This window comes from Cherax quadricarinatus, chromosome 66, assembly GCF_038502225.1.
Source record: "Cherax quadricarinatus isolate ZL_2023a chromosome 66, ASM3850222v1, whole genome shotgun sequence".
In the NCBI taxonomy this organism is placed as follows: domain Eukaryota; kingdom Metazoa; phylum Arthropoda; class Malacostraca; order Decapoda; family Parastacidae; genus Cherax; species Cherax quadricarinatus.
The window spans coordinates 17,240,663-17,266,513 of record NC_091357.1 but is presented as its reverse complement, the minus strand read 5'-3'; the positions used below and the strand labels follow the sequence as shown (position 1 = coordinate 17,266,513).

The following is a 25,851-nucleotide window of genomic DNA, read 5'->3' as shown; positions in this document are numbered from 1 at the left end:
TCGTATTTTATCTTCTACCTATTTCATGTGGCCGGGGTTCATATCAGATATACAAAATATATAGTTATTTTTAAAACTCATGTGCTATTTTATGAATAAGCACTTGGTAAACAAATAAATATAAATAAACAATTTTGCCCTCTGAGCTTTACATACTTTACCTGGCTGTACTAAGTAGTGCCCGTAATTTTTTGTATTTTCAACTCGGAATTTAAATTAAATATTTGTTCTGAAGTTATAAAAGAGCAAAGATATTAAATATATTTAATGAAACGTAATTTATAATAATAAAGCGCAGAGTGAAGGTTATTTTACGAGAGGTTTATAGAGCAGCAGTGCGGAGTGATACACAGGGGTGAGGGAGCCACCGTGTCGTTCCGTCGTCTCCAGTGGTCAGTTTTGACGCCGGTGGCAAATATGGGTATTGGAGAGTATCCTGCTGAATACAACCGTAAAGTGCATGGGCCCTATGACCCTGCCAGGTTTTATGGCAAAGGTGAGGATTAGCCCATTGCAGCGGTGCAATTTATGAGGTTTTGGGAAGGTAAGTTTTGGGTGAGATGCTCAGACAGCATCGTCTGCCTCAGATCAGCTGATCGGAGGTAGATCAAAGATCTGCACTTAATAAATTAAGTCTGACAACTAACAAGAGGGATTTTTTGGCCAATCTTTGTGTGCTGAATCTTCCTACCTAAGCATCGGTGACAAATTTTCCCCATTCTCCTTGGGGTGCTTGTATTCCCGCTGGACATATTAAAGCCTGGGGCACCTTCGGTTAAAATAAATAAAAAAAAAAAAAGGCCGGGTTAGGTTAGCTTGTAGCATGGGTTGCGTTAATTTAAATATTCTACGATTTTGTCCTGTTACCATTCTGAGAATGTACCTTTTTATTTCAGCTGACATTCCCTTCGGTCAGGTGAAACTTGGGCAGTTGGGTGCTTGGTTAGGTCGTCGTCGAATCACTGGACTACCTGGTGCAGTCTCTCGTGCTTACTGGAGTTGGCAGCACAAGGTAAAATATTGTCCTAATGTACTATAATCAATTTCTGTAAATAATTTTTAGGCACAGGTATGCGTAAGTACAATTATCATACATGGTATAAATTACCTAGGATAACCCAAAAAAGTTAGCGAGTCATAATTTTCATATATAAAAAGTAAACCCCGTTTGCACTGTATAATAAATAATCCTTCAATTGTTCTTCTTTAATAATCAGTGCATTTACTACTGAACAAGTTATACATGTGATTGCTCCTGTTGTTTCTTTGTTATATCAACATGCTAATTGTTTGAATGTCAAGTCTGTTCTGAGTTGACTAAATTTCATTAAAGCGATTGCTTTCATGCCTAGTACACTACTAGAATAAATTTAAAGAAGTTACAATGTGTATTTTTTCAGTTGGTCAATGTTGATTTTATTCTCAGGACAAATACCCATCAGCATTACACACTATTCAAAATAAATCCATATCCATAACACAGGAAACCCTAATCTGTTGTGGAAATTGTTATTTTTGATATATTAACCATAAAAAACAAGGATGATTTAGTGAACCAGTGGCCTGGTTTGGGTTGGCTGTCACTGTTACAGCCACAACACCACCACCACACTTTTCTTTCTCCACTTGTTCATTGAATCTTAAGAATTTATGGCCTTAACAGTAGTGTCGAGCCCCATGGTACACTGTTTTACACAATTCTGAAGAAAACTGATGTGAAAATGGTATCCTATGTACTACATTATATGCTATAATAACTATGAAAATCACAGTATATTTTGCAAAATAACTTTTTAAATTTAAGTACAAATTTAGATTTTTGAAAACCCATATATGATTGTTGCCATTTTATTTACCTAACATGCCTGTAAATAAGAGTTTTTCATGATAGATGTGTTCTTGACCCACAGTGCATAAATCAAACCCAGTATAATGTGTATAAAGGAAATGTGCCTAGACTGCAAATTCCATATTTCTTGACTGTTTAATAAAAAAGCCGAGACTACTAGATAGGCACCAAATGGGTATATACCAAAAGTAAATGAAATTGGTTAGGAGAAACTCCATACTCCTTAGAGGAAAGCTTTGGTGAATTGCCTAGTTAAATAGTGCCCCTAGTTGTATAGGGAGTTTATCTTAGTTTTAAACAGACAAATTCTGTGGCTGGACAACAACTAGAAACAGCAGTCAATTACTAAATCCAAAATTGTCCATTTGCTGACTAAATTTATAATTAAAAGGAAAATTTGTTAAATCCAGAATTGTCTCTTATTGTTAAGTCTGTTGGGGAAATTTATTTTGGACTTAATGGACAACGATCATTAAACCCAGAATTTTCCATTGCTGTTATAATGGAAAAAATCATTTGATTTAATGGACAGTTGGCTTTAATGGATACCCAGTCCCCATGTTAGTGTAATTCCTTTCCTGTTTTGTTTAAAGCAATAGTCACATACTGTATATGCAATATAAATGATATTAAAGTCAAAAGCTATATTGAAATTCTATTTTTATAATTATCATTGCTATATTCTAATTTTGCTAATTTTAGAGTTTACTGAATTTCTGAAATGCAGTCAGTTGCAGTAGCTTTCCAAATGTTTGTGTTGATCATTTCTGCTTTTTGTAAACACTTCGTTACTGATGCAGGTGAGGTGGAGGATGCCTATAACTAGAAGATAGAAATTTTGTGAAATAGAAAAGCTGAGATGATATTTTTAAATATTATATTTATACTTTTCAGTATTTTCTTCCTAAGAAGACTGGATTCGCGCCATTTGGGCAACTAATGGTGGGCTTGATGGCGTTCTTCTATGCTATCAATTATGGAAAAATAAGTAAGAATGTTGGCTAAGTATACTAATAATTTTAAAATTGTATATTTTTTTTATCAAATAATTGATTGGATGTCATGACACTTCTGGAAAGAGGGCAGTTGAATGAATGATGGTAAATGTGTATTCTGTGGGTTGCAGGAAAGATCTATAAAATGCACAGTATTAAGCCATTTATCTGCCACTTTAAATGTTTACAAAGAAACTCATGAATGAACTCTGATGATTGTCTACAAAATAAACCAATGTTTTAGGCAGATATGTTTAAACTGTGTAGACAGTAAATTCTATGTAGGAAGAAATTTAACTGGGGAATGTGTTAAGGGTAATGCGAATGTTGCCCCGTATTCAATAAATTGTGTTGAATGCACGTAAAGATTAAAGAGGAACTTGTCATGTTCGTAGTAATACAGAGAAATTAACTAATTACCATTGAGTAAGTCAAGAAAATGTCCTTTGGCTTTTCATATCATTACTGTACCCCTTTTCCCTTGTGATTTTAAATATCTGACCACTTCTTACATTCACATAGTTGCATTTTAGCTGTACTGAGTAAGTAAATTGTCATTAATTCCCTTTTCAAAATTGTTTGCATTCTGCATATTACTGCTTTGGTTCCTGTTTACACCAGGTCTGTTCACCTTGACCTTTTCTTGTGTACCTGTGGGTACAGGTACATTTGCATTTACTGTACATACGTCAGTATTGTTGGAGTGTGAGCAGGGTAATATTTTGTGAAGGGATTCAGGGAAACTGGTTAGCTGTATTTGATTGAACCCTGGAGTTGGGAAGTACAATGGCTGCACTTTAAAGGAGGGGTTTGGGATATTGGCTGTTTGGAGTGACATTTAAACTGTCTTATCCGAGTGCCTCTACAAAGACGGTGATTATGTATGAACGATGATGAAAGTTTTTACGTTTGGGCCACCCTACCTCGGTGGGAAATGGCCGACGTGTTAAAAAAAAAATCAATATTAGCTATATTACTTTGTCACATTTTTATTAGAAGTTAATATAAAACTAATTTTAAAAAAAATTTAAAGTGGAAGGGTGAAAATAATGCTCCTTAGCACCTGCACTAGCATAGGGTAAAGTGTTTACCTGGAGAGAGTTCCGGGGGTCAACGCCCCCGCGGCCTGGTCTGTGACCAGGCCTCCTATACGTAGTTTTATTCCAGTCTCGGGAACCAACTTCTGCGATAAAATTCTTTTAATGTCTGCTCAAACATTTTGATTGAAGCCAATTTATATATTCAAATTCAAAGTTTATTCTCTATAAGGATTACAATGTTGAATTTACAGAATTTGGTTATTGTGTGGTTTACATGTAGTTAAATAATGATTACAGAGTGTACCACTAGAACGCCTAGCATGGCTAGGCATTTCGGGCAGACTTAGTTTAATTCTTTATTTCAAAATATTACAAATTATGAGGTAAGTTGGTATTATGGCTAAGTGACTAAATACTAGTTTGTGAGTTTAGCAATGTGAATGCTTTTGTTTTGGCACAGCACATAGTTTCAGTATTGGAGTATCATAGGATTCATTATTTTAAGATTGAGATTAATATTTCTGTTTATGGTCAAATGGGTGAGTGAGTGTAAGTGTGAACCACTAGGTGGTATTCGTGGAGTTAGTTGATGGGGTGTATCAGGGAGATAAGATGTTTTCTAATGGTAGTTTTAAAGGTGATGAATGTGTCTGCAGTTCTAGAGTTCTCAGGTAGGGTGTTCCAGATTTTAGGGCCTTTGACATACATTGAATTTTTTTAAAGGTTTAGTCGGACACGGGGAATGTCGTAGAGATGTTTGTGTCTGGTGTTATGCCTGTGGGTTCTGTCACAACTATCAAGAAAGCATTTTAGATCAAGGTTGATATTGGAGTTTAAGGTCCTGTAGATGTAGATTGCACAGTAGTAAGTGTGGATGTACTGAACAGGGAGTAAGTTTAGATCTATGAAGAGTGGGGGGGTGTGTTGCCAGGGATGGGATTTAGTGATTATTCTTATTGCAGCTTTTTGTTGGGTTATTATTGGCTTTAGGTGTGTTGCTGCAGTTGATCCCCAAACACAAATATCATAGGTGAGGTATGGATAAATAAGTGAGTGGTATAGTGTGAGAAGGGCATTTTGCGGCACGTACTATCGTATATTGGAGAGGATCCCAACCGTTTTGGATACTTTTTTGGTTATGTGTTGGATATGGGTGCTGAAATTCAGGTTGTTGTCAAGGTATAGGCCTAGGAATTTGCCCTCATTATGTCTGGTAATTAGAGTGTTGTCGATCTTAATGTTAATTTGTGCATCTCCTGCTCTGCTACCAAACATAATATAGTAGGTTTTGTCAGTGTTAAGCGTAAGTTTATTGGCTGTCATCCAAGTCGATATTTTGATCAGCTCCTCGTTAACAAGGGTGTTGAGGGTGGCAAGATTAGGGTGAGAGATGACATAAGTCGTGTCGTCAGCAAAGAGAATGGGTTTCAGGTGTTGGGATACGTTTGGAAGATCATTGATGTATATGAGGAAGAGCAGGGGACCAAGGACACTTCCCTGCGGAACTCCAGTATCAAGTGGCCGTGTTGTTGATGCTGCGTCTTTAATGGTGACGTACTGATACCTATTAGTAAGGTAAGATTTGAAATAAGCAAGCGCATGGCCTCTTATACCGTAATGGTCAAGTTTGTGGAGTAGGATGTCGTGGTCTACTGTGTCAAAAGCTTTTCTTAGGTCAATAAAAATTCATAGTGGATATTCCTTATTTTCCAATTCTGTGTAAAGCAGATCTAGCATTTTTATGATTGCATCATTAGTGCTTTTATTTTTCCTGAATCCAAATTGGCAGGGGTTGAGTATGTTTTGTGCTGTTATAAATGAATATAGTCTCCTGTGCACGAGTTTCTCAAAGATTTTGGATAGCAATGGTAAGTTTGATATTGGCCTATAGTTGTTTAAGTCTGTAGGGTCACCACCTTTATGTATTGGTGTAACCCTTGCCATCTTGAGTAGTTTCGGGAAGGTGCTAGTTTCTAGTGACTTGTTAAAAAGTAATGAAATAGCATGCGAAAGGATATGGGCCGCTCGCTTGTACAGTAATGGTGGGACATGAGACAGATTCCCTGAGTTATTTTTAAGTGACTTTATAATCTTGGTGACTTCCGAGGGCTCAGTTGGTGCAAGATAGAAGGAATTTGGGAAATTCCCATCTAGGTAGTCCCCGGCATGGGCATTGGTATGTGGGATTTTATTTGCGAGATTAGATCCTATGGTTGAGAAGTCGTTTATCTTGTTAGCTGTGTCAGTGGGATGTAGTGGTGTTTCATTAGGTTTAGTTAGGACAATATTCTTGGTTTTTTTCCAGTTTGTGGGTCCCTAGAATCTGAGTGTTTTCCAGGTCTTTTTTATATCTCCTCTAGTGTCTGTGAATCTACTGTAGTAGTATAGTTGTTTGGCTTTCTTTATTACGAACTGATGAATAGTGTTTAAGAATATCTTTGTGTATTAAGCCCTGTCTATATTGCTTTTCATATTGGTGTTTCTTGTCAATGGATTTCAGAATGGTGCTGGTTAGCCATGGGCAACCAAGCCGTTTGTTTGTGATCTGTTTCGTTTTTATAGGACAATGTTTGTTGTATAGTCTAAGTAATTTGTTAAGAAAAATGTCTGTCCAGTCATCAATACTATTGGCCTTGGAGAATTCTGTAGGCCAGTCAACAGCCTCTAGGTCAGCTGTGAACTTCCTTATTGAGGCCTCGTCATGGAGTCTAAATGAGACTTTGTTGTATTCAAGTGGTGGTTTACTAATGTTTATCAGGAGGAAGGTTGGGTAGTGGTCTGTAGTGCTATCTGTGATTATCCCTGATTTAAGGGGGGCTAGTATATTGGTCCATATGTGGTCTATTATGGTTGCACTTGTCTCAGTGAGCCTGGTTGGTTTAGTTATTGTTGGTATGAGAAGTGTGTTGTTCATATTGTTGATGAAATCAGTTACAGGCTGATCATCTAGTAAGCCAAGGTTGATGTTGAAGTCTTCCAGCTAAGAGAAGGTGGTGCTTATTCATTTGTCTGTTTGTTATTAGTGACTTTAATTTCTCCCTGAAATTTGGGATGTTTGTGTGAGGTATATATAACTAAGATGTACTCTGAATTTAAATGAACATATACTTCAGTTAAAGGTGATTTTTTGTTTGCAGTTCACCATAGGAACCACAAATATCACTGGTGAATGCTGTGCTGAGTTGTCACAAGTGTGTAGCTGTATCACAAGAAGTTCACCATTACTAAAAGGACACTGAAGACTCAAAGTTAAGCTAATAATTCCTCGATACTTACCAGGGGTAGCAGAGACTGCATAAAAATTTATTAAGATTTATTTAGTGTGTTTAAATCTAGTGTGATGCTCAACTGTGGTACTAGTAAGTACTTGTGTACAGCAGGAAATTAGTGGGTGTATAAAAATGTATATCAATTCTGGTGACTTTTATGTATAAAATAAAGTTATGTCCAAAGTACAGTATTTTATTACATGACCTACTTTACTCCTGATATTGACAACTACAAAAACTATGCTGCTAAACATTGCTCAATTTCTTGTGTAAGTTATCACTGATGTTCCACATTCCCATTTGGGAAGAAAGCATTTATATACAGTACGTTAAAAATGTCTTTAATCAGTGTATGAGAACCATAAATTGTTATTTTCCCAAATTCTGAAGCCTTCTGGAGAACAGTTTATGACCTGGTGAATGACCCTTATAGGTTCAGCATTTTTTTATTTCTGGCCAGTAGAATAATATCTTTTTAACGTTATATAAAGGAAGTTCCAGTGTATATTATGAAACTAATTACAAGTTAAGACTTTCACTTGTGTTCAAGACATCCACAAAATTGACACATCTGCAGAACATTAACGTCTAATAACTTCAGGAGGAATGTATCCTTCATCGACCTTCTTGGGCTTTTTCTTCTTGTAAGTAGTCGATAGTCCTTTTGGATAGAACCTGTGAATATAATTAACATTACTGATACTATGCAGTATTATAAATAAATTGTGTAATTAAAAATTTATTAACTCACTGGATGTTTCTCACCAAGGAAAGATGACCCAAAGAGCAAAGCTGTTTTGTAAGAAAAAATAAATAATTATAGGTAAAGGGGTAAGTAATCCCCTTAACAGTAATGTTGGCCTTATAGCTATTCTCCCCTTGAATGAAACTGGATTACTTTTCATTTCACAGATACTTTATGACCTCTGGATTTAGCACTTCTTCCAATATTATAATTAGGAAGCTCTAAACCCCCAAGTAATATGGGGTAATCAAGTTTGATCCAAATAAAGGAAACATAACTCCAATTCCACAGACGAAGACCCCTCACTGGTACAAAGGCACTTTCCTTGAAGGGCCATGAATATAAAAATAGCAGTCTTCTGACATGCATGTCTTAAAGGGAAAGGACTCTTAACCTGCTTCCCCACCGAGAATACTTAAAAAAAAACTTTAATTTTAATCTTCTTTTTATACTTCAGTTTTTTTTTTTTTTTTTTTTATAAAATCTTCTATTTCCTATTTTTTGTAAACATGCACATAAATTATAACTGATGGTCTAACCATGAAGCAAATTTCTTTCATATGCTCATGACTGCAAGTGTTGTATATTGTATACATTTCTAGATTTAAATAAAAGACCTAAAAAAGTATCTTACTTTTTACGCTTAGCAGGTAATAGCATTTCTAATTTCTCTCTATTGTCGAAGAAGAAAATGACTTCCTCCCGTGCAGCCAAGTCTTTCTTTTTAGCGTCTATCTCGGCCAACATCTTCTGCTTCTTGTACTCTTCCAGCTGGGCTTGGAATTCATTTTCTCTCTCTTTCTCCCAAGAAATGAAAGCAGCTTTCTGCATGGTGAGAAAAGCTATTATAATAAAAATAAAATATTACTGGTATCAACATCATATTATTTAAAGGATGTGTTGAACCCATATAGAGCCTGGGAAATAAGACAATTGGGTCTGATCCAAGGAAGGGCATGGCAAGTCCAATTCCTTGGATCAAGAGCTCTTTACCAGCATCAAGGAACCTCCTTGAGGGGGAAAACAAAAAAGGAACCACTTTACTAGCCTAGAATAAATGGCAGTAATTATAGTCGTCAGTAAAGGAGAAAAATTTACTTACCTGCTTGTACTTCAACTACAGCCTAGCAGTTGAAATTTGCCACCTCTGAACATATTTTCTTCCCAATGGAATACTTTGTTAATACTGTATCCAACTGCAAGTTTAGTCTTCTACACTGTGCTGTACGACCCTTGTAGGTTTAGCGCTTCTTTTTTATAATAATACAGCGGTACCTTGACTTGCGAGTTTAATTTGTTCCATGACCCAGCTCGTAACTCAATTTGCCTGTATATCTAATCAATTTTCCTCACTGAAATTAACTGAAATGCCATTAATCTGTTCCAGCGGAATTCTTTGCTCTTGGGAGACAGGAGAAAATACGTACTTCAATATAATGCTAATATCAACTCTACGGCTTATTTATCTATCACAATTGATCTAATCTGACATAATAAATAATATTTATAACATAGGAACATGATATATATTCAAGAATGAATAAAAGATCTCATTATGTGACGAATGGTGGCGGCCACTCCTGAGGTAAAAATAATTATTGCTCTGACCATATCTTCCCATTCTTGCCTTTCTGAGGTCTTATTATAAGAGAAAACGGAGTGTTTATGAGGCTAACTGCACTAGATCAATAGTTTCATACGAAAAACACTTGAAACAAAAGCGATTTTCTCAGAATTTTTTTTTTTTTCCCCAAGTCAGGAGACCAGCCTATGTTTTGGGTGAATATCTCTGAAGTAAATCTGCGTAAATGCCTCGTGTCCTTTTGCAGAGAAGGCACGAGGCACGAAGTACATACTACGCTTGTACTGCCTTGCCAAGTCGACTACAGCACACCTCGCTCGTGCTTTTCTGTAATTTCATGCTTTAATTCAATGGACATCATCCTCTTCTTCTCAGTACTGTCCTTTGCACAAAATCCAAGAACAACACCAGAGATGCTACCATGACGAGGTAACCATGTGCACTGCTGTGGCGTTCACTGTGCCAACTAGTGGCAATGTATCTGAAGCTTTCTCATAACTCGGATTTTGGCTCGCAATTCAAAGCAAAAAATCGATTGAGCGATGGCTCGTAAATTGGAAAACTCATAAGCTGGGCACTCGTAAGTCAAGGTATCACTGTAATTAGTCATTTACTAAAGTATTTTTTTTATATTTAATGTATTTTGGTCATCCACAAAACCTGACACGAAGTGATATTGATGGTCTCATTTTAAATGTTATCACAGTCTACTGATGTTTTCTGACCATGGCCATATTAGATACACGTACAAAGGTATGGTTGCCAGACGTCTAGTCTCCATGAAAAAAAAAATCTTTGGCATGAAATTAAAAAAATAAAGCTAGCAGATGATCGTGTACCAAGTTGAAATGATTAACCCTTTGAGGGTGAGTTCCATTGTTCTACAGCTTTGAAGCCCAGGGCAGTCCCACAGTTCTACACCATGAACTCAGCTCACTTATATTGTGAGCAGTAAATTTGGGCCTAGATATGAGAGAATGGGTCTATGTGGCAAGTGTGCATCACTTAAAAATATCCTACAGTAAGCAGTGTATAATGGGAAAAAAACTGAAATCATGTTTTTGGTTCAACCCTTTCAGGGTCCAAAGGCCAAATCTCAGAGTGACAGCCAAGGTCAAAGAATTTTCAAAAAATTTTGTTATTTTTTCTTATGAAATGGTAGAAAACCTTTTTCTGAAGGTAATAAAGGAAAAAGTACAAAATTTGATGGAAAACTGTCAAATTTTGATGCATCAGCGATACTTATGCATCAGCGATTTTGCCGACTTTGACTCCCATTGTAGGCCAATTACATTATTCCAGTCGACCAAATTCTTAGCTATTTTGCTATTATTACTTCTACTTTATGGATTGAGACAAGAAATCGCCCAGTTAACTGTTTCAACTACCCAATAAAGTGATCGGAAATTGGTAATTTGGCCAATTTAACACAAAGTTCAAAATATTCCAATTTCAAAATAGGGTCCAGGATAAACAATGCAGACATTCCTGGCACTAAACTAACATTTCCTCTTCATTAGTTACGTTTTCAGGCTTTACAAATGAATTCCATTTTGATTTTTTATTCACATAATGAATTTTTATTCACACCAAAAAATAGAAGATTTACTGTATTACAGTGTTCTAATAATTGTATTAATAATATCAGCACATTCGTGAACATATATTAGACCCACCAACTGATGCGTATTAGAATCATGACGATATTTGCTTACTCTTGAACATTGGCAAAAACTGAAGATTTCCACTATTTTGTGCTCATTTTCAAGCCATTTTCAGTAGTTAAACAAATCAAAATCATCTCTATTTCTGTAATATATATGCCATTCTATCAAATGAGACCAAGAAATCGTGAATACATCTGTAAAAAACATAGGAAAAAACACTGCAAAGTCACTGTTTTAATCCAAAATTACAGTCACAGTTTTTTTCTCTCATTATGCACTGCGTGCTGCAGGATTTGGTTTATGTGGTGCACACTTACCACAAAGATGTGTTCTCTCATATCTAGGCCCAAATTTAACATTCACAGGTTATCTGAGTGAGCTGAGCTCATGGCGTAGATCTACAGTTTAGATCCTGGCTTCAAAGCCATAGATCTACGGGTTTTATCCTGAAAGAGTTAAAACAACGACCTTGCGGTGTATTTTCGCATGGTTTTTATTGTTGTATTCTTGGTTTCTTGGTCTCAAATGACAGATTGGAAGATATATTACAAAAGTAGAGATTATTTTCATTGGTTTCAGGAGTGAAAGTACATACCTTGAAATTGAGCTCAAAGCAGAAATGTTCGATTTTTGCTGATATTCCAGAATTACGTCACTTGTCCAATACGAGTTTAACTGGTCGGTTTTGTGTCCACAAATGCACTAACATTATTTATACAATTATTACAATAATGCAGCAGCCTGCATAACAGAAAATCTTTTACTTTTTGTGTGAATAAAAATTCAAAATGGAAAGCAAGCATAATATAGGAGAGGCCTGAGGAATAGACAAATGAACAGAGGACATGTTTTAGTGTCAGGAATGTCTACACTATTTATTTTGGACCCTATTTTGAAATTGGCAATTTTTAATTTTGTTTGAAGGTTGGAAGGAAGGGGTAAAGGAGGTTTTGTGTGGGAGAGGCTTGGACTTCCAGCAAGCATGCATGAGTGCGTTAGATAGGAGCGAATGGAGACAAATGGTTTTTAGGACTTGACGTGCTGTTGGAGTGTGAGCAGGGTAACATTTATGAAGGGAGTCATGGGAAACTGCCAGGCAGGACTTGAGTCCCGGAGATGGGAAGTACAGTGCCTGCACTCTTAAGGAGGGGTGTTAATGTTGCAGTTTTATAACTGTAGCATAAGCACATCTCTGGCAAGACAGTTGGAGTGAATGATGGTGAAAGTTTTTCTCTTTCAGGCCACCCTACCTTTGGTGGGAAATGGTCGATGTGTTAATAAAAAAAAAATAAAAAAAAAATGATATTACTCGTCTCCTTTACCCATAAAGGTGCATCACAAGGTCACACCTTGGACTTTCTGGTAGTCCCACTTTATATCAATGACCTAACATATATCATCTTAGAAACTCAAATCAGTGTAATTTGCAGATTATCTCGTTTGTCTTCTCAAACCCAGACCTGACTGTCCTATATAACATAGTAAAAGAGGAACTCAAAAATCTCTTCAATAGGATGACAACCAACAAGCTCACTCACAAAATAAAAGACAGCTAATTTTATAATACTATAAAGTCATACATACATACTGCAGATATTTTATGTACATTTTTTTTTTTACACTCTGGTTGTCTCCCACCAAGACAGGGCGCCCCAAAAATGAAACACTTTCACCATCATTTACACTACCCATATCTTGCTTATGAAATTAATTTCTTTACAATTATGAGAGTAAAACTTAGCTTCTGTGATTTTTCTTACTGATCTAAATTCGACATACTGATACAAAAATTCTATCTTAAATTCCACTGTTCATATTCTTTCTTACCTGAGATTGTATATCATCTGATTCAGCCTCTGCAGCTGCTTTCTGCAGCATATCAGTAATAAGTGATCCCAGGTCGAGCTCAGCCACCTTAGACTCACTTGTCTCCAGCCGTGAGATGAGAGATGTCACTTTTTCTTTAGCTTCATCATCATTGCAAGCTTCACAATGATTTTTAACTTGGTTGATCTGTGAATAAAAAATAATGCTCAAATGATGAAAATGGTGTACAATACCAACAAGCAGATGAATAACGTATGTGCAACAGTTGGGTATCTAAAGATACCCAACTGTTGCATGTATGTGTATGTGCACATACAAGCCTGTGTAAGTCACACATACACTCGTTGGGTATTTAAAGATACCCAACTGGTGTATGTGTGTCTTACCCATAAATAATGTCACCATACACTACATAAAAATACATTGTTTCTTACAGTCAAGTAATCTACAGTACACACACCACAAGGAAAACTGTAGATAAGTTCTCTTAAATTTTAAATATTCTTATTCTTCTTTTAAACTCTTGTATTAGAAAAGTACATAAAAAAGAGAAAGAAAATGGGAAAGATGAAAGCAATAGCTTGAGCAACTAGGGACTGATGTGTGCTGTGGGTGAAAAAGGCATTAGTGTTAAGGTGTACACTAAATGGAATTGACCGCTTTTTAATTAACGAACATGTTGGAGTGTGAGCAAGGTAAGCTTTATGAAGATATTCAAAGGAAACCATTCAGCTGAGATGGAATCCTGGAGGTGGGAAGGGCAGTGCCTGCACTCTGATGGAGGGGTGGGGATTTTGCAGTTGGAGGGTAATTTGAGCTGTGATGACAGCACACTTCTGGAAAGACAGCAAAAGACTGAATGATGGTCGATGGAAGCTGGCCAGTGTGTTAAAAAATAATAATAAAAGGTTCTTCTTCTTTTTCAAGTCACCCTATCTCAGTGGGAAATGGCTGGTGTGTTTTAAAAAAAATAAGAAGAAATACAATTGACATTTACACAAATCTTTGAAAGATATTTCTGCATTACTTATGAAGTAAGAGGCACAGGAAATTTGTAAATTCATTTAATATTCAGTGCTTATGCTATAAGTGGGTTACAACATACGTTATACTGAGAGGAATTTAAATAAATTAAGTAGCTGTACAAAACTGAGGATGTACAAACACTGAGCTACAATTATGTAATCACATGGCATACTTTAAGTAAACATTAGCTAACTTGAAAATGAATACTGCCATAATATAAAGAAACTACAATATCATAAAAAATAGCAGATGATTACAAATAAGACTGTACATACTGTACTTATAAAACTGCAAACTTACCACAGAAGCAGCAATTTGGTCATGTCCTTTACTAGCACGATCCAGTGCTGCTTCCAGTTCTGTCCACTTTTTGTAAAGTGACCAACCCAGAATCTCACAGCTCACACCAACTGCTCCACCAATCAAAGGGGACACCCAGGCTAATGTCTTGCCCACAATTAGGTCAGGCTCTTTCAAATCAAAGTGGTCATCAAAGTATGGGTTGCGGAGATAACGCACACGGATTTTGACCTGAAAGATAAAAACACTTAAATTATACCAGTTTTGGTGTAATTTAGAAAAGTGGCAAGAAATACCTAATATTTATTTGTGAAAGGATAGACACAGAAACCCAACCAACCATTTAATACTGTCACAATGTTTTGCAGAATGGAAAACATCTGCTGGAAGATAATGATGCCAGAGATCATACCTCTAAAGCTACATCTGTCAAAAACAATGGAATGAGCTACAATCCCTCTCCAATGCATTTCACTTACAGTATCTGGTAAATTATGGATCAGCTGCAAAGAAGTTGACATCTGCTACGGAATATTACAGGTGCTACAACAAACACTACATACCAGCAAAAACCTACATTGGACCATGGTAAATACTTATCGAGGCCTCATACATAGCTAAACTTTTTTAAGACACATGTGCAACATCTGGGTATCTTTATTGTAGACGTTTTACCATCCAGTGGCTTTATCAAAACATTGTTTTGATAAAGCCACTGGATGGCGAAACGTCTACAATAAAGATACCCAGATGTTGCACATGTGTCTTAATTTCATCTTGTCGGTATTATACATTCTTGCACAACGCTAAACTTTTTTAATAGTTTCATGTAGCAAATTGTGTAGAAGTGAACCTAGAATAATTCCAGTGGGGTTTTTGATACTGTCATCACTAAATGATGTCAGGTACCAGGTACTATTACAGTACATATCAATAAATGGCAAAATAGGATGAATAGGAACAGTATTTAGATAAGGCTAAAGAGGTCTTTGTGGCATTTATGGATTTGGAAAAGGCGTATGACAGGGTGGATAGGGGGGCAATGTGGCAGATGTTGCAAGTGTATGGTGTAGGAGGTAGGTTACTGAAAGCAGTGAAGAGTTTTTACGAGGATAGTGAGGCTCAAGTTAGAGTATGTAGGAAAGAGGGAAATTTTTTCCCAGTAAAAGTAGGCCTTAGACAAGGATGTGTGATGTCACCGTGGTTGTTTAATATATTTATAGATGGGGTTGTAAGAGAAGTAAATGCGAGGGTTTTGGCAAGAGGCGTGGAGTTAAAAGATAAAGAATCACACACAAAGTGGGAGTTGTCACAGCTGCTCTTTGCTGATGACACTGTGCTCTTGGGAGATTCTGAAGAGAAGTTGCAGAGATTGGTGGATGAATTTGGTAGGGTGTGCAAAAGAAGAAAATTAAAGGTGAATACAGGAAAGAGTAAGGTTATGAGGATAACAAAAAGATTAGGTGATGAAAGATTGAATATCAGATTGGAGGGAGAGAGTATGGAGGAGGTGAACGTATTCAGATATTTGGGAGTGGACGTGTCAGCGGATGGGTCTATGAAAGATGAGGTGAATCATAGAATTGATGAGGGAAAAAGAGTGAGTGGTGCACTTAGGAGTCTGTGGAAACAAAGAACTTTGTCCTTGGAGGCAAAGAGGGGAATGTATGAGAGTATAGTTTTACCAACGCTCTTATATGGGTGTGAAGCGTGGGTGATGAATGTTGCAGCGAGGAGAAGGCTGGAGGCAGTGGAGATGTCATGTCTGAGGGCAATGTGTGGTGTGAATATAATGCAGAGAATTCGTAGTTTGGAAGTTAGGAGGAGGTGCGGGATTACCAAAACTGTTGTCCAGAGGGCTGAGGAAGGGTTGTTGAGGTGGTTCGGACATGTAGAGAGAATGGAGCGAAACAGAATGACTTCAAGAGTGTATCAGTCTGTAGTGGAAGGAAGGCGGGGTAGGGGTCGGCCTAGGAAAGGTTGGAGGGAGGGGGTAAAGGAGGTTTTGTGTGCGAGGGGCTTGGACTTCCAGCAGGCATGCGTGAGCGTGTTTGATAGGAGTGAATGGAGACAAATGGTTTTTAATACTTGACGTGCTGTTGGAGTGTGAGCAAAGTAACATTTATGAAGGGATTCAGGGAAACCGGCAGGCCGGACTTGAGTCCTGGAGATGGGAAGTACAGTGCCTGCACTCTGAAGGAGGGGTGTTAATGTTGCAGTTTAAAAACTGTAGTGTAAAGCACCCTTCTGGCAAGACAGTGATGGAGTGAATGATGGTGAAAGTTTTTCTTTTTCGGGCCACCCTGCCTTGGTGGGAATCGGCCGGTGTGATAAAAAAAAAAAAAAAAAAAATAATAAATCTGGGGTGGAGGGAAGAAGGGTTATGGGTCATCCCAGGAAGGGTTGGGTTGAGAAATTTTTGAATACTAGGAGTTTGAACACTCACCAGGCTTGTGTAAGTGTGATAGATCAGAACAGGTGAAGGCAATTAGCTTTTGTGACCTGATATGAGCATAAAAAGTCAAAGCAGAAAATGCATGTACAATAACCCACTGCACATGCAATATATCTGAAAGGCGTAGGGAGACACTGGTCAGAGAAATAGCAAGCATCGAACTTAAGCTAAAGGAATCTTATAGGAGTCAGGAATCGCGGGAAGAACTAAAAGCCATAAATGAAATCGAAAGAAACCCAAAGTATTTCTTCTCCTATGCCAAATCAAAGTCGAGAACAACGTCCAGTATTGGGCCCCTACTTAAACAAGATGGGTCCTACACAGATGACAGCAAGGAAATGAGTGAGCTACTCAAGTCCCAATATGACTCAGTTTTTAGCAAGCTGCTAACCAGACTGAGAGTTGAAGATCAAAATGAATTTTTTATGAGAGAGCCACAGAATTTGGTTAACACAAGCCTATCTGATGTTATCCTGACGCCAAATGACTTCAAACAGGCGATAAATGACATGCCCATGCACTCTGCCCCAGGGCCAGACTCATGGAACTCCGTGTTCATCAAGAACTGCAAGAAGCCCCTATCACAAGCTTTTACCATCCTATGGAGAGGGAGCATGGACACGGGGGTCGTCCCACAGTTACTAAAAACAACAGACATAGCCCCACTCCACAAAGGGGGAAGTAAAGCAACAGCAAAGAACTACAGGCTGATAGCATTAACATCCCATATCATAAAAATCTTTGAAAGGGTCCTAAGAAGCAAGATCACCACCCATCTAGAAACCCATCAATTACACAACCCAGGGCAACATGGGTTTAGAACAGGTCGCTCCTGTCTGTCTCAACTATTGGATCACTACGACAAGGTCCTAGATGCACTAGAAGACAAAAAGAATGCAGATGTAATATATACAGACTTTGCAAAAGCCTTCGACAAATGTGACCATGGCGTAATAGTGCACAAAATGCATGCTAAAGGAATAATGGGAAAAGTCGGTCGATGGATCTATAATTTCCTCACTAACAGAACACAGAGTAGTAGTAGTCAACAGAGTAAAGTCCGAGGCAGCTACGGTGAAAAGCTCTGTTCCACAAGGCACAGTACTTGCTCCCATCTTGTTCCTCATCCTCATATCTGACATAGACAAGGATGTCAGCCACAGCACCGTGTCTTCCTTTGCAGATGACACCCGAATCTGCATGACAGTGTCTTCCATTGCAGACACTGCAAGGCTCCAGGCGGACATCAACCAAATCTTTCAGTGGGCTGCAGAAAACAATATGAAGTTTAACAATGAGAAATTTCAATTACTCAGATATGGCAAACACGAGGAAATTAAATCGTCATCAGAGTACAAAACAAATTCTGGCCACAAAATAGAGCGAAACACCAACGTCAAAGACCTGGGAGTGATCATGTCGGAGGATCTCACCTTCAAGGACCATAACATTGTATCAATCGCATCTGCTAGAAAAATGACAGGATGGATAATGAGAACCTTCAAAACTAGGGGGGATGCCAAGCCCATGATGACACTCTTCAGGTCACTTGTTTTATCTAGGCTGGAATATTGCTGCACGCTAACAGCACCTTTCAAGGCAGGTGAAATTGCTGACCTAGAAAATGTACAGAGAATCTTCACGGCGCGCATAACGGAGATAAAACACCTCAATTACTGGGAGTGCTTGAGGTTCCTAAACCTGTATTCCCTGGAACACAGGCGGGAGAGATACATGATTATGTACACCTGGAAAATCCTAGAGGGACTAGTACCAAACTTGCACACGAAAATCACTCACTACGAAAGCAAAAGACTTGGCAGACGATGCAACATCCCCCCAATGAAAAGCAAGGGTGTCACTAGCACGTTAAGAGACCATACAATAAGTGTCAGGGGCCCGAGACTGTTCAACTGCCTCCCAGCATACATAAGGGGGATTACCAATAGACCCCTGGCAGTCTTCAAGCTGGCACTGGACAAGCACCTAAAGTCGGTTCCTGACCAGCCGGGCTGTGGCTCGTACGTTGGTTTGCGTGCAGCCAACAGTAACAGCCTGGTTGATAAGGCTCTGATCCACCAGGAGGCCCGGTCACAGACCGGGCCGCGGGGGCGTTGACCTCCGGAACTCTCTCCAGGTAAACTCCAGGTAAACATGGTATGCAAGAGTTTGCCTTGGCAAATGTCAAGTTAGAAAAAAACTTTGAAATAAAATGGAAAATACTATACCAGTAACTTAGAATGTATGCCTCTACAACCATAGTCTTACCTCCTCCTTGGGTTCCTCAACTTGTGGAGTATAGTTAACCCAGGGCTGGTTCTCATCTGAGGTAATGTACGAAAAGCAGGAGGCTAAAGTCAACATTTGGGTTAATAATGGACCAAAATCTTCTTGAAGCATGTTCAGTGATGCCACTCGAGCTGCAGCTGTCAAAATAAAGAGAGGACAGTTTATTGGCAGCTGATATGCCTTCATTCTGAGCACTGTTCAGTCTCCCATATACCATACTGTACTTACAATCTGGTAACTGCAGCAAATCTATATACATACTGTACTTTTTCCATAAAACAAATTTTCACAACTGAACCCTCTCACTCTTTCTGTACATTAAAATATTTTGGGTCCGTCATCATTGCACGGGAATATTTTTCTTTCACATTCCTTTTCTAACAAAAATACTAATATTGTAATCATTTTTTTGTTTGTATTTAATACCTACATAATGCCACAATTCTCATAAATGTCCACATTTATAATGTTACCTTTTCTCTGGTCTAAACATAGTTAAGTCTAGACTTCATTAAAAACTGCCTTTTCTTCTACTCATTCAACATCTACAGTCTCTACAATTATTGTTAAAATTACCAACAAAATACTGTATTAGATAAACTGACATAAGAACGTAGTAGTAGTAGTAGTAGTAGTAGTAAAACTATATTTGTACTGTGGGCTTGAGGGAGAGCATCTCATGATATACTCAACTAATTATGTGTCAGGCAACAAAACAGGTGCCCATTCAACACAGACATGACACCCAGTTTCTATTACATTATGCAATTATATAATAATACTTTAAAAATGGGAAAAATGTGGCATGCAGGGTAATTTTATTTGTAAAATACTGCTGATAGCAAACCTGTGTAGTTCTTCTGCTCTAAGAAGATATCCATCAGAAGGTTAGATGTATAATAATCTGGAAATATTCCATAATTAAGAGGATCTGAGAGCATCTTGAGAAGAGTCTGGGTACAACCCCCTTCTAAAAGAATACGCAAAACAGCATGAGGTGTTGAAGGCAACATTCGGATGGTTTCTGGTGAACGACGAAGGCGATGAATTATATCTTCAAGTTCTTCAGCAAACTCTTCAACATTTGCTTTTTCTATTTTGTTCACAAACTGGAAATTTAATGAAAAGTGGTACATGCTGTATACACATACTCTTCATTTATAAAAAAAAACTGTAAAATACTATTATCACAAGCACTCAATATACTTTTGAGAAAAGAGCTTAGATCTAGGTGAAAGCCCAGGTATGAAAAAGTACAGATAGACGTCCTTTGCACTAAGGAGTCAGTAGATCTATGGCAAAAAAAAAAAAAAATTGAAAAAAAATTTACATACCAGTATCACTAACATCACCCATCATTAATGTCTTTGAAAAGGAAGAGAGGTGAAGGCACTAACTTATTGATGTACCATGTTAATAATTGTATGTACTCTGTATATGTACTGTCATTCTAAATAAAATATAAAAAAATAAAATAAAAAAAACTTTATGGAAAAGCATGACCTACACAACCTAAATTTAAAACATGGATTTAGAGTGGAAAGTTCATGCTTGTCACAACTACTAGATCATTATGACAAAACTACAGAGTATGTAAAAGAAAGCCAAAATATAGATGTGGTCTACATGAACTTTGCTAAGGCAAATAAGGTTAGAGTTTTACAACTGCCTTGCACTATAACAAATATATAAATTACCTAGGATAACTCAATAAAGTCAAACAAAGTAACTTATTTCCACTGGGCATTTGACAAATGGAATCATGGCATGATAGCCCATAAAATGTCAAATGGATTACTAGGAAAAGTAGGAAAAATGGATATTCAATTACTGTATCCAACACACACAACAAATAGTGGCAAACAAAACAAAATCAATCCTTAGTCAAGTACAGTAAAACCTCTAATTTCAGATATAATTGACAAAATTTTGGCCAGACAAAGGCTTGGGGATTCAGGGAAACCGGTTAGCTGGACTCGAGTCCTGGAGGTGGGAAGTACAGTGCCTGCACTCTGAAGGAGTGGTGTTGATATGTTGCAGTTTTTTAACCATAGTGTAGGCATGACTCCAGCAAGACAGATAGCACTGTGTCATCCTTTGCAGATGATACTAGAATCTGCATGGGAGTATCATCCACTGAAGACACGGCAAATCTCCAAGCAGACATAAACCAAATTTTTCAATTGGCAACAGATAACAATATGCTGTATGGTAGTATCCGGTAGAACCATCAATAAAGTGGACCAAGTTTGTTTCATTATAGGTTTGTCAGGTATAGGCCACATCCAAGACCAGTGTTTTCATTGTTCCTGGGCGAGCAGGGCCACAGGCTCATCCTGCAGTTTATCATCATCTTAATGCTCGCTCACATACTCTTGTAATTTAGTCTCCAATTCTCCCTGGCTTTACGATTTTTGTTAGTTTATTAGACTATACTGTACTGTACTTTTAACTCATTCTGAGGCAATTTATTGTATTGCTTTGTATGTACGTATTAGTTTATCATTGTCCATTCAGTCATGTCATTGATGTAGTGGGCTAAGTCCACTGCACTGGTCAGTTGTCCATGTTCAGTAGTACCATCAATTCAACAGACTTTGTTCACTGCATCAGGCATTTCAATGCAATGAATTTTCATTTAAGTGAACACCCTCTCCCCTACCTCATTAGTCCATTACACTAAGGTTTTACCATAACAAGTTCAGTACCCCAAGGCATGGTCCTAGTGCCTTTACTGTTTCATATCACCATTTGCATGAAAGATGCCTCAGTAGAAGAAACAGAAAAACTACAATCAGATAGTGGGGGGTAAAAAATGGCGTGGTCATCAATGGTAACAAATTCCAACTGCTCCAATATGGAATGAATAAAGAACTCAAAATAAGCATTGGATACAAAATGTTTTAACAAATTTTATTATACTGCATTAAGCTAAATTGCAGTACTGTATGACCCACATGGGTTTAGCACCTCCATTTAAACTAAATTTAAAAAACAACAACAACAATAGCAACACTATATTGCATTAAATGATTGTTTTTACCATATTTTATTAAGACTATACCATCACAAGACATAGTATCAAGTCCTCATTTTGCTTCTTTGAGAGTAACAGGGAATATTTACTAATTCAAAATAAAAAAAAAAATATTACAGCAGTCACTGATAGCTATTAACATTAAAATCTGCAACAACTTGCTGAGTGTATATGATCTGAAAGTGACTTTTACTTTAGAGGTAATACAATATTTAAAATATCAATAATTATTAGTGGGTAATTTTGATCATATCTATGACCTAACAAAAATACTTAACAGTATACTATATACATAAACAATAACTAAACCCAGGAAATACATACCAAGTCTACATCAATGGCACTAACTTTTCCCTCGCTTTTGTACTTATGATCCAGATTATACAAAAAATCACCTGATGGAAGAAGATGAAATAACAAATATATTTATTATTTAACTGGCTAGTCCTACACAGTTGCATTGAAAAAAAATTTACAAGAACTTCTTCGCAAAATTTTAAATTAAGAGGATTAAGTTACATCACAGCACATCTGTTAAACACTATATTTGTGGATCCATTCTTTACAGATATTTACAGGAACAGATAATTTTTTATTAGTATCCTACCACTGGGCTACAAAGTCATGATGATTACTTCATGTGAAATTTTAAAAATAAAAGCAATCCATTTAATGACATGGTCATCACACTTTCCATTTTTTACGATATTCTTCATGTAGATTAGTTAGTTTTAACTAACATGATAATATGTACTTAAAAATACATGATAATACTTAAAAAAAAAGCATCATAATGAAATTTCTTGTCAAAAAAATGTTGTAAACATTGTTTTGAAATATAATGCTATCAGCCAATAAAAAATACATGAAAATGCTTACCAAGATTTATGGATGAAATCAGTTGATTCTGAAGGCGTTTATTCCACGCTTCATCACAGCGATAACTGGCAGAGAGAAAAGTGCGACCATCTGAAAACAGACAAATTACGCTTCAGGGAATCTTGCTCAATTGACACTTGCTTAGTTCATCTGACATTATTATTATAATCACAACGAAGTGCTAAACCCAAAAGGGTAATACAGCACGTTCATCTTCGGGACCACATTTGGACCCACACATTAAAAAATATTTCATAAGGACTATAAAATGACGATGCTGGTGAGGGGATCTTCATATAACGATTTGGACCTGTGCTCCCCTTCCTTGGATTGAACCTGAATGCCTCCCATTCCCCTAGGCAATGTATAACCCCTACAGTTTAGTGCTCCCCATGAATGTAATAATAATAATAATAATAATAATAATAATAATAATAATAATAATAATAATAATAATAATTTATTATTATTAATGTGCATTAGTGATGACAATGTGTGTGGAGGGAAATCAAGGATGTATCATTGGGGTAGTGTCAGAGATGACAGTTCAGCACTTTTATCACTATTACATTCATGAAGAAGCGCTAAATCCGTCAGTCATACAAATCTTTGGAAAATGGGAGGCGCTCTGGTTCAATCCTGGGAACGGAATTATTTCTATTACATTGAAAGGGAGCGCTAAACCCCTAGGAGATCATACAGTGCCTGGAGGAATGGGGTGCATTTAGGTTTGATCCAAGGACTGGGAGGATAGGCTCAATTCCTTTGACTAAAGGAAGCAAAAGACTGAAGCAACCGTGGCGAATACTTTTATATGAAACCACATCAGCAGTCTTGCTATACATTTAATCTTTATTGCTATAGACGGTGTAGTCCATCTTCGACACTAATTAAAACTTACGCTGCAACTGTAGACTATGTTTAATATGCCGGAGAACTGGTCTTACAACCCTCAATGCCATTGTTTTGTTGTGGGTTTATAGAGACACCACAAGTGACGCCGTACTGAACTTTGGCTGCTGCTGTGTTAATAATAATAATAATAATAATAATAATAATAATAATAATAATAATAATAATAATAATAATAATAATAATAATAATAATAATAATAATAATAATAATAATAATAATAATAATAATAATAATAATAATAATAATAACAATTAATAATAACAATAATAATAAAAAATAATAATTAATAATAATAATAATATAATAATAATTAATAATAATAAAAATAATAATAAAATAATAATAATTAACAATAATAATAATAATATAACATCAATACATGAGACTTGAGGAATGCATTACGAGTACATATTAATATGTGTTTGTCAGAAATTACAATGTAAGATCGACACCATGCGCAACCCTTCTAGGGTAGAGTAGGTGGTTGAGCCCGAGCTTGCAGCTCACAAGACTGTCATTCCCATTAGCCCCCTTGGGGCGGAGATGGCAGACCAAAGAGGCCTAGCTTGTGGCTAGGCCTGGGGACAGTTGGTCCCAAAAATGACGGGGTACTTGTGCCTCCTCCCATGGCAGACTTAGGTCTCAGACACTCCCTAGATAGGGAGCCAAGGCCGGGCCACCACTTGGAAAAGGCCCGGGCCAGGAGAATACCGGCGAATCTTTAATAATAATAAAATAATAATTACAATGTAAAAAAATGTTATGGAGCTCCTCAGAGCTGGGGCGGGAGGACAGTAAACTGGATTAAGGAAGTAGAACATTATGGATAGGAACTAGCAGATCCATTATACAATGGAAATAAGTCACTCTTCTAAGTTTTTGGGTTATCCTAGGAAATGTGTACTGTATAGATAAATGCTTCAGAAACCGACAAGTTGATAAATTAGGCACATGTACAACACTTGGGTTGCACATGTGTCGTAATTTATCAATGTGCACTATATATGATAATCATACTTATGTGTACCTATGCCTAAACAAGTTTGCTTACATGTAAACCTGAGAGGATATACCAAAACACCTTATTGTTAATGATAAAATACCTGAAGTTTTGATGTCCTACCCACATTTTGCATTAACTAGATAAATGAACTGTTTTTGGAAATACGGTAATTTATAGGTAAATAGATGCCCTATATTGTATTTTTAAAAGAAGTATATTATGGAAAATGGGAAACTGGATCTGCGCCTGTGCAGACAGGAAGACTCGCCATCTTGGTTTTGAATTTTGTACAAACGTTGGTGTAATGGGAAGAATTTTTCGTGCTCTAGAGGTTAAAATTGTGTTGACACCTCTCAAATAGGAGGCGAAATTGGTGGATGTGCATTCCTACATAACTTGAGATATCAGACGACTGGACAAGACAGCTCCAGGAACCTCAGATAAGCTCTCTAGATTTGTGTGTAATTCTGGCCAGCATTATTTTCATAGATTTAGTTAGAGTGAAGTTTTCTGAGTATCATACACATTAATCTCCAGTCAAATTGGTGAGTGATATTAAGATATATTTTCTTTCTGTTATGTAATTGTGTATATCTATAATTATTCTTTAATTTTTAATATACAGTCCACAAATTTATATATTTACCAGTATTCCTGGTGTATGTATATTTCATTTAATTAATAGGTCCAGAGCAACTTGTGGTTATGACAGTGGCAGGTATCGAAGGGGGACATTTTTTGCGACCTAGGTGTCCCAAATTCCTACTTGTCTATGTAACTGATAAATAATAATTATCTTTGTTCATTTACTGTTATGTATATAATGATACATTCAGCTAAATGCAATTTTCCACATTTAATTTGCCCGTTGGTCCTTCTTGAACTGGAGGTAATTAGTGAAGTCATTAATTGGTTAATTACTTAATAATTTTATGTGAAATGACAGAAGGAGGGGCATGTTAAGTTCACAAAT

The 25,851-nt window shown here is 36.9% G+C and overlaps 2 protein-coding genes across 3 annotated transcripts; one reads left to right on the top strand and one right to left on the bottom strand.

The window, feature by feature from the left end:
• Positions 1-336: 336 nt before the first annotated feature.
• On the top strand, positions 337-7,337 carry ATPsynF (ATP synthase, subunit F). Of its 2 annotated transcripts, none has more exons than XM_053799175.2 (4): positions 337-496; positions 897-1,012; positions 2,744-2,837; positions 7,022-7,337. In XM_053799175.2, exons 1-4 carry the CDS (start codon positions 418-420, stop codon positions 7,051-7,053), a joined length of 321 nt encoding a protein of 106 aa, XP_053655150.1. In that variant the 5' UTR covers positions 337-417; the 3' UTR covers positions 7,054-7,337. The 2 variants fall into 2 exon arrangements, with proteins under 2 accessions (XP_053655150.1, XP_053655151.1); XM_053799176.2 differs by having other exon boundaries at positions 419-544.
• LOC128704124 (small ribosomal subunit protein mS27) lies at positions 7,293-23,980 on the bottom strand. Its single transcript, XM_070099141.1, has 9 exons — positions 23,862-23,980; positions 22,961-23,050; positions 22,406-22,476; positions 19,892-20,153; positions 19,024-19,181; positions 14,301-14,531; positions 12,975-13,160; positions 8,533-8,723; positions 7,293-7,828 (listed from the first exon to the last, which is right to left on the bottom strand). Exons 1-9 carry the CDS (start codon positions 23,920-23,922, stop codon positions 7,735-7,737), a joined length of 1,344 nt encoding a protein of 447 aa, XP_069955242.1. The 5' UTR covers positions 23,923-23,980; the 3' UTR covers positions 7,293-7,734.
• Between the last annotated feature and the right edge of the window lie 1,871 nt (positions 23,981-25,851).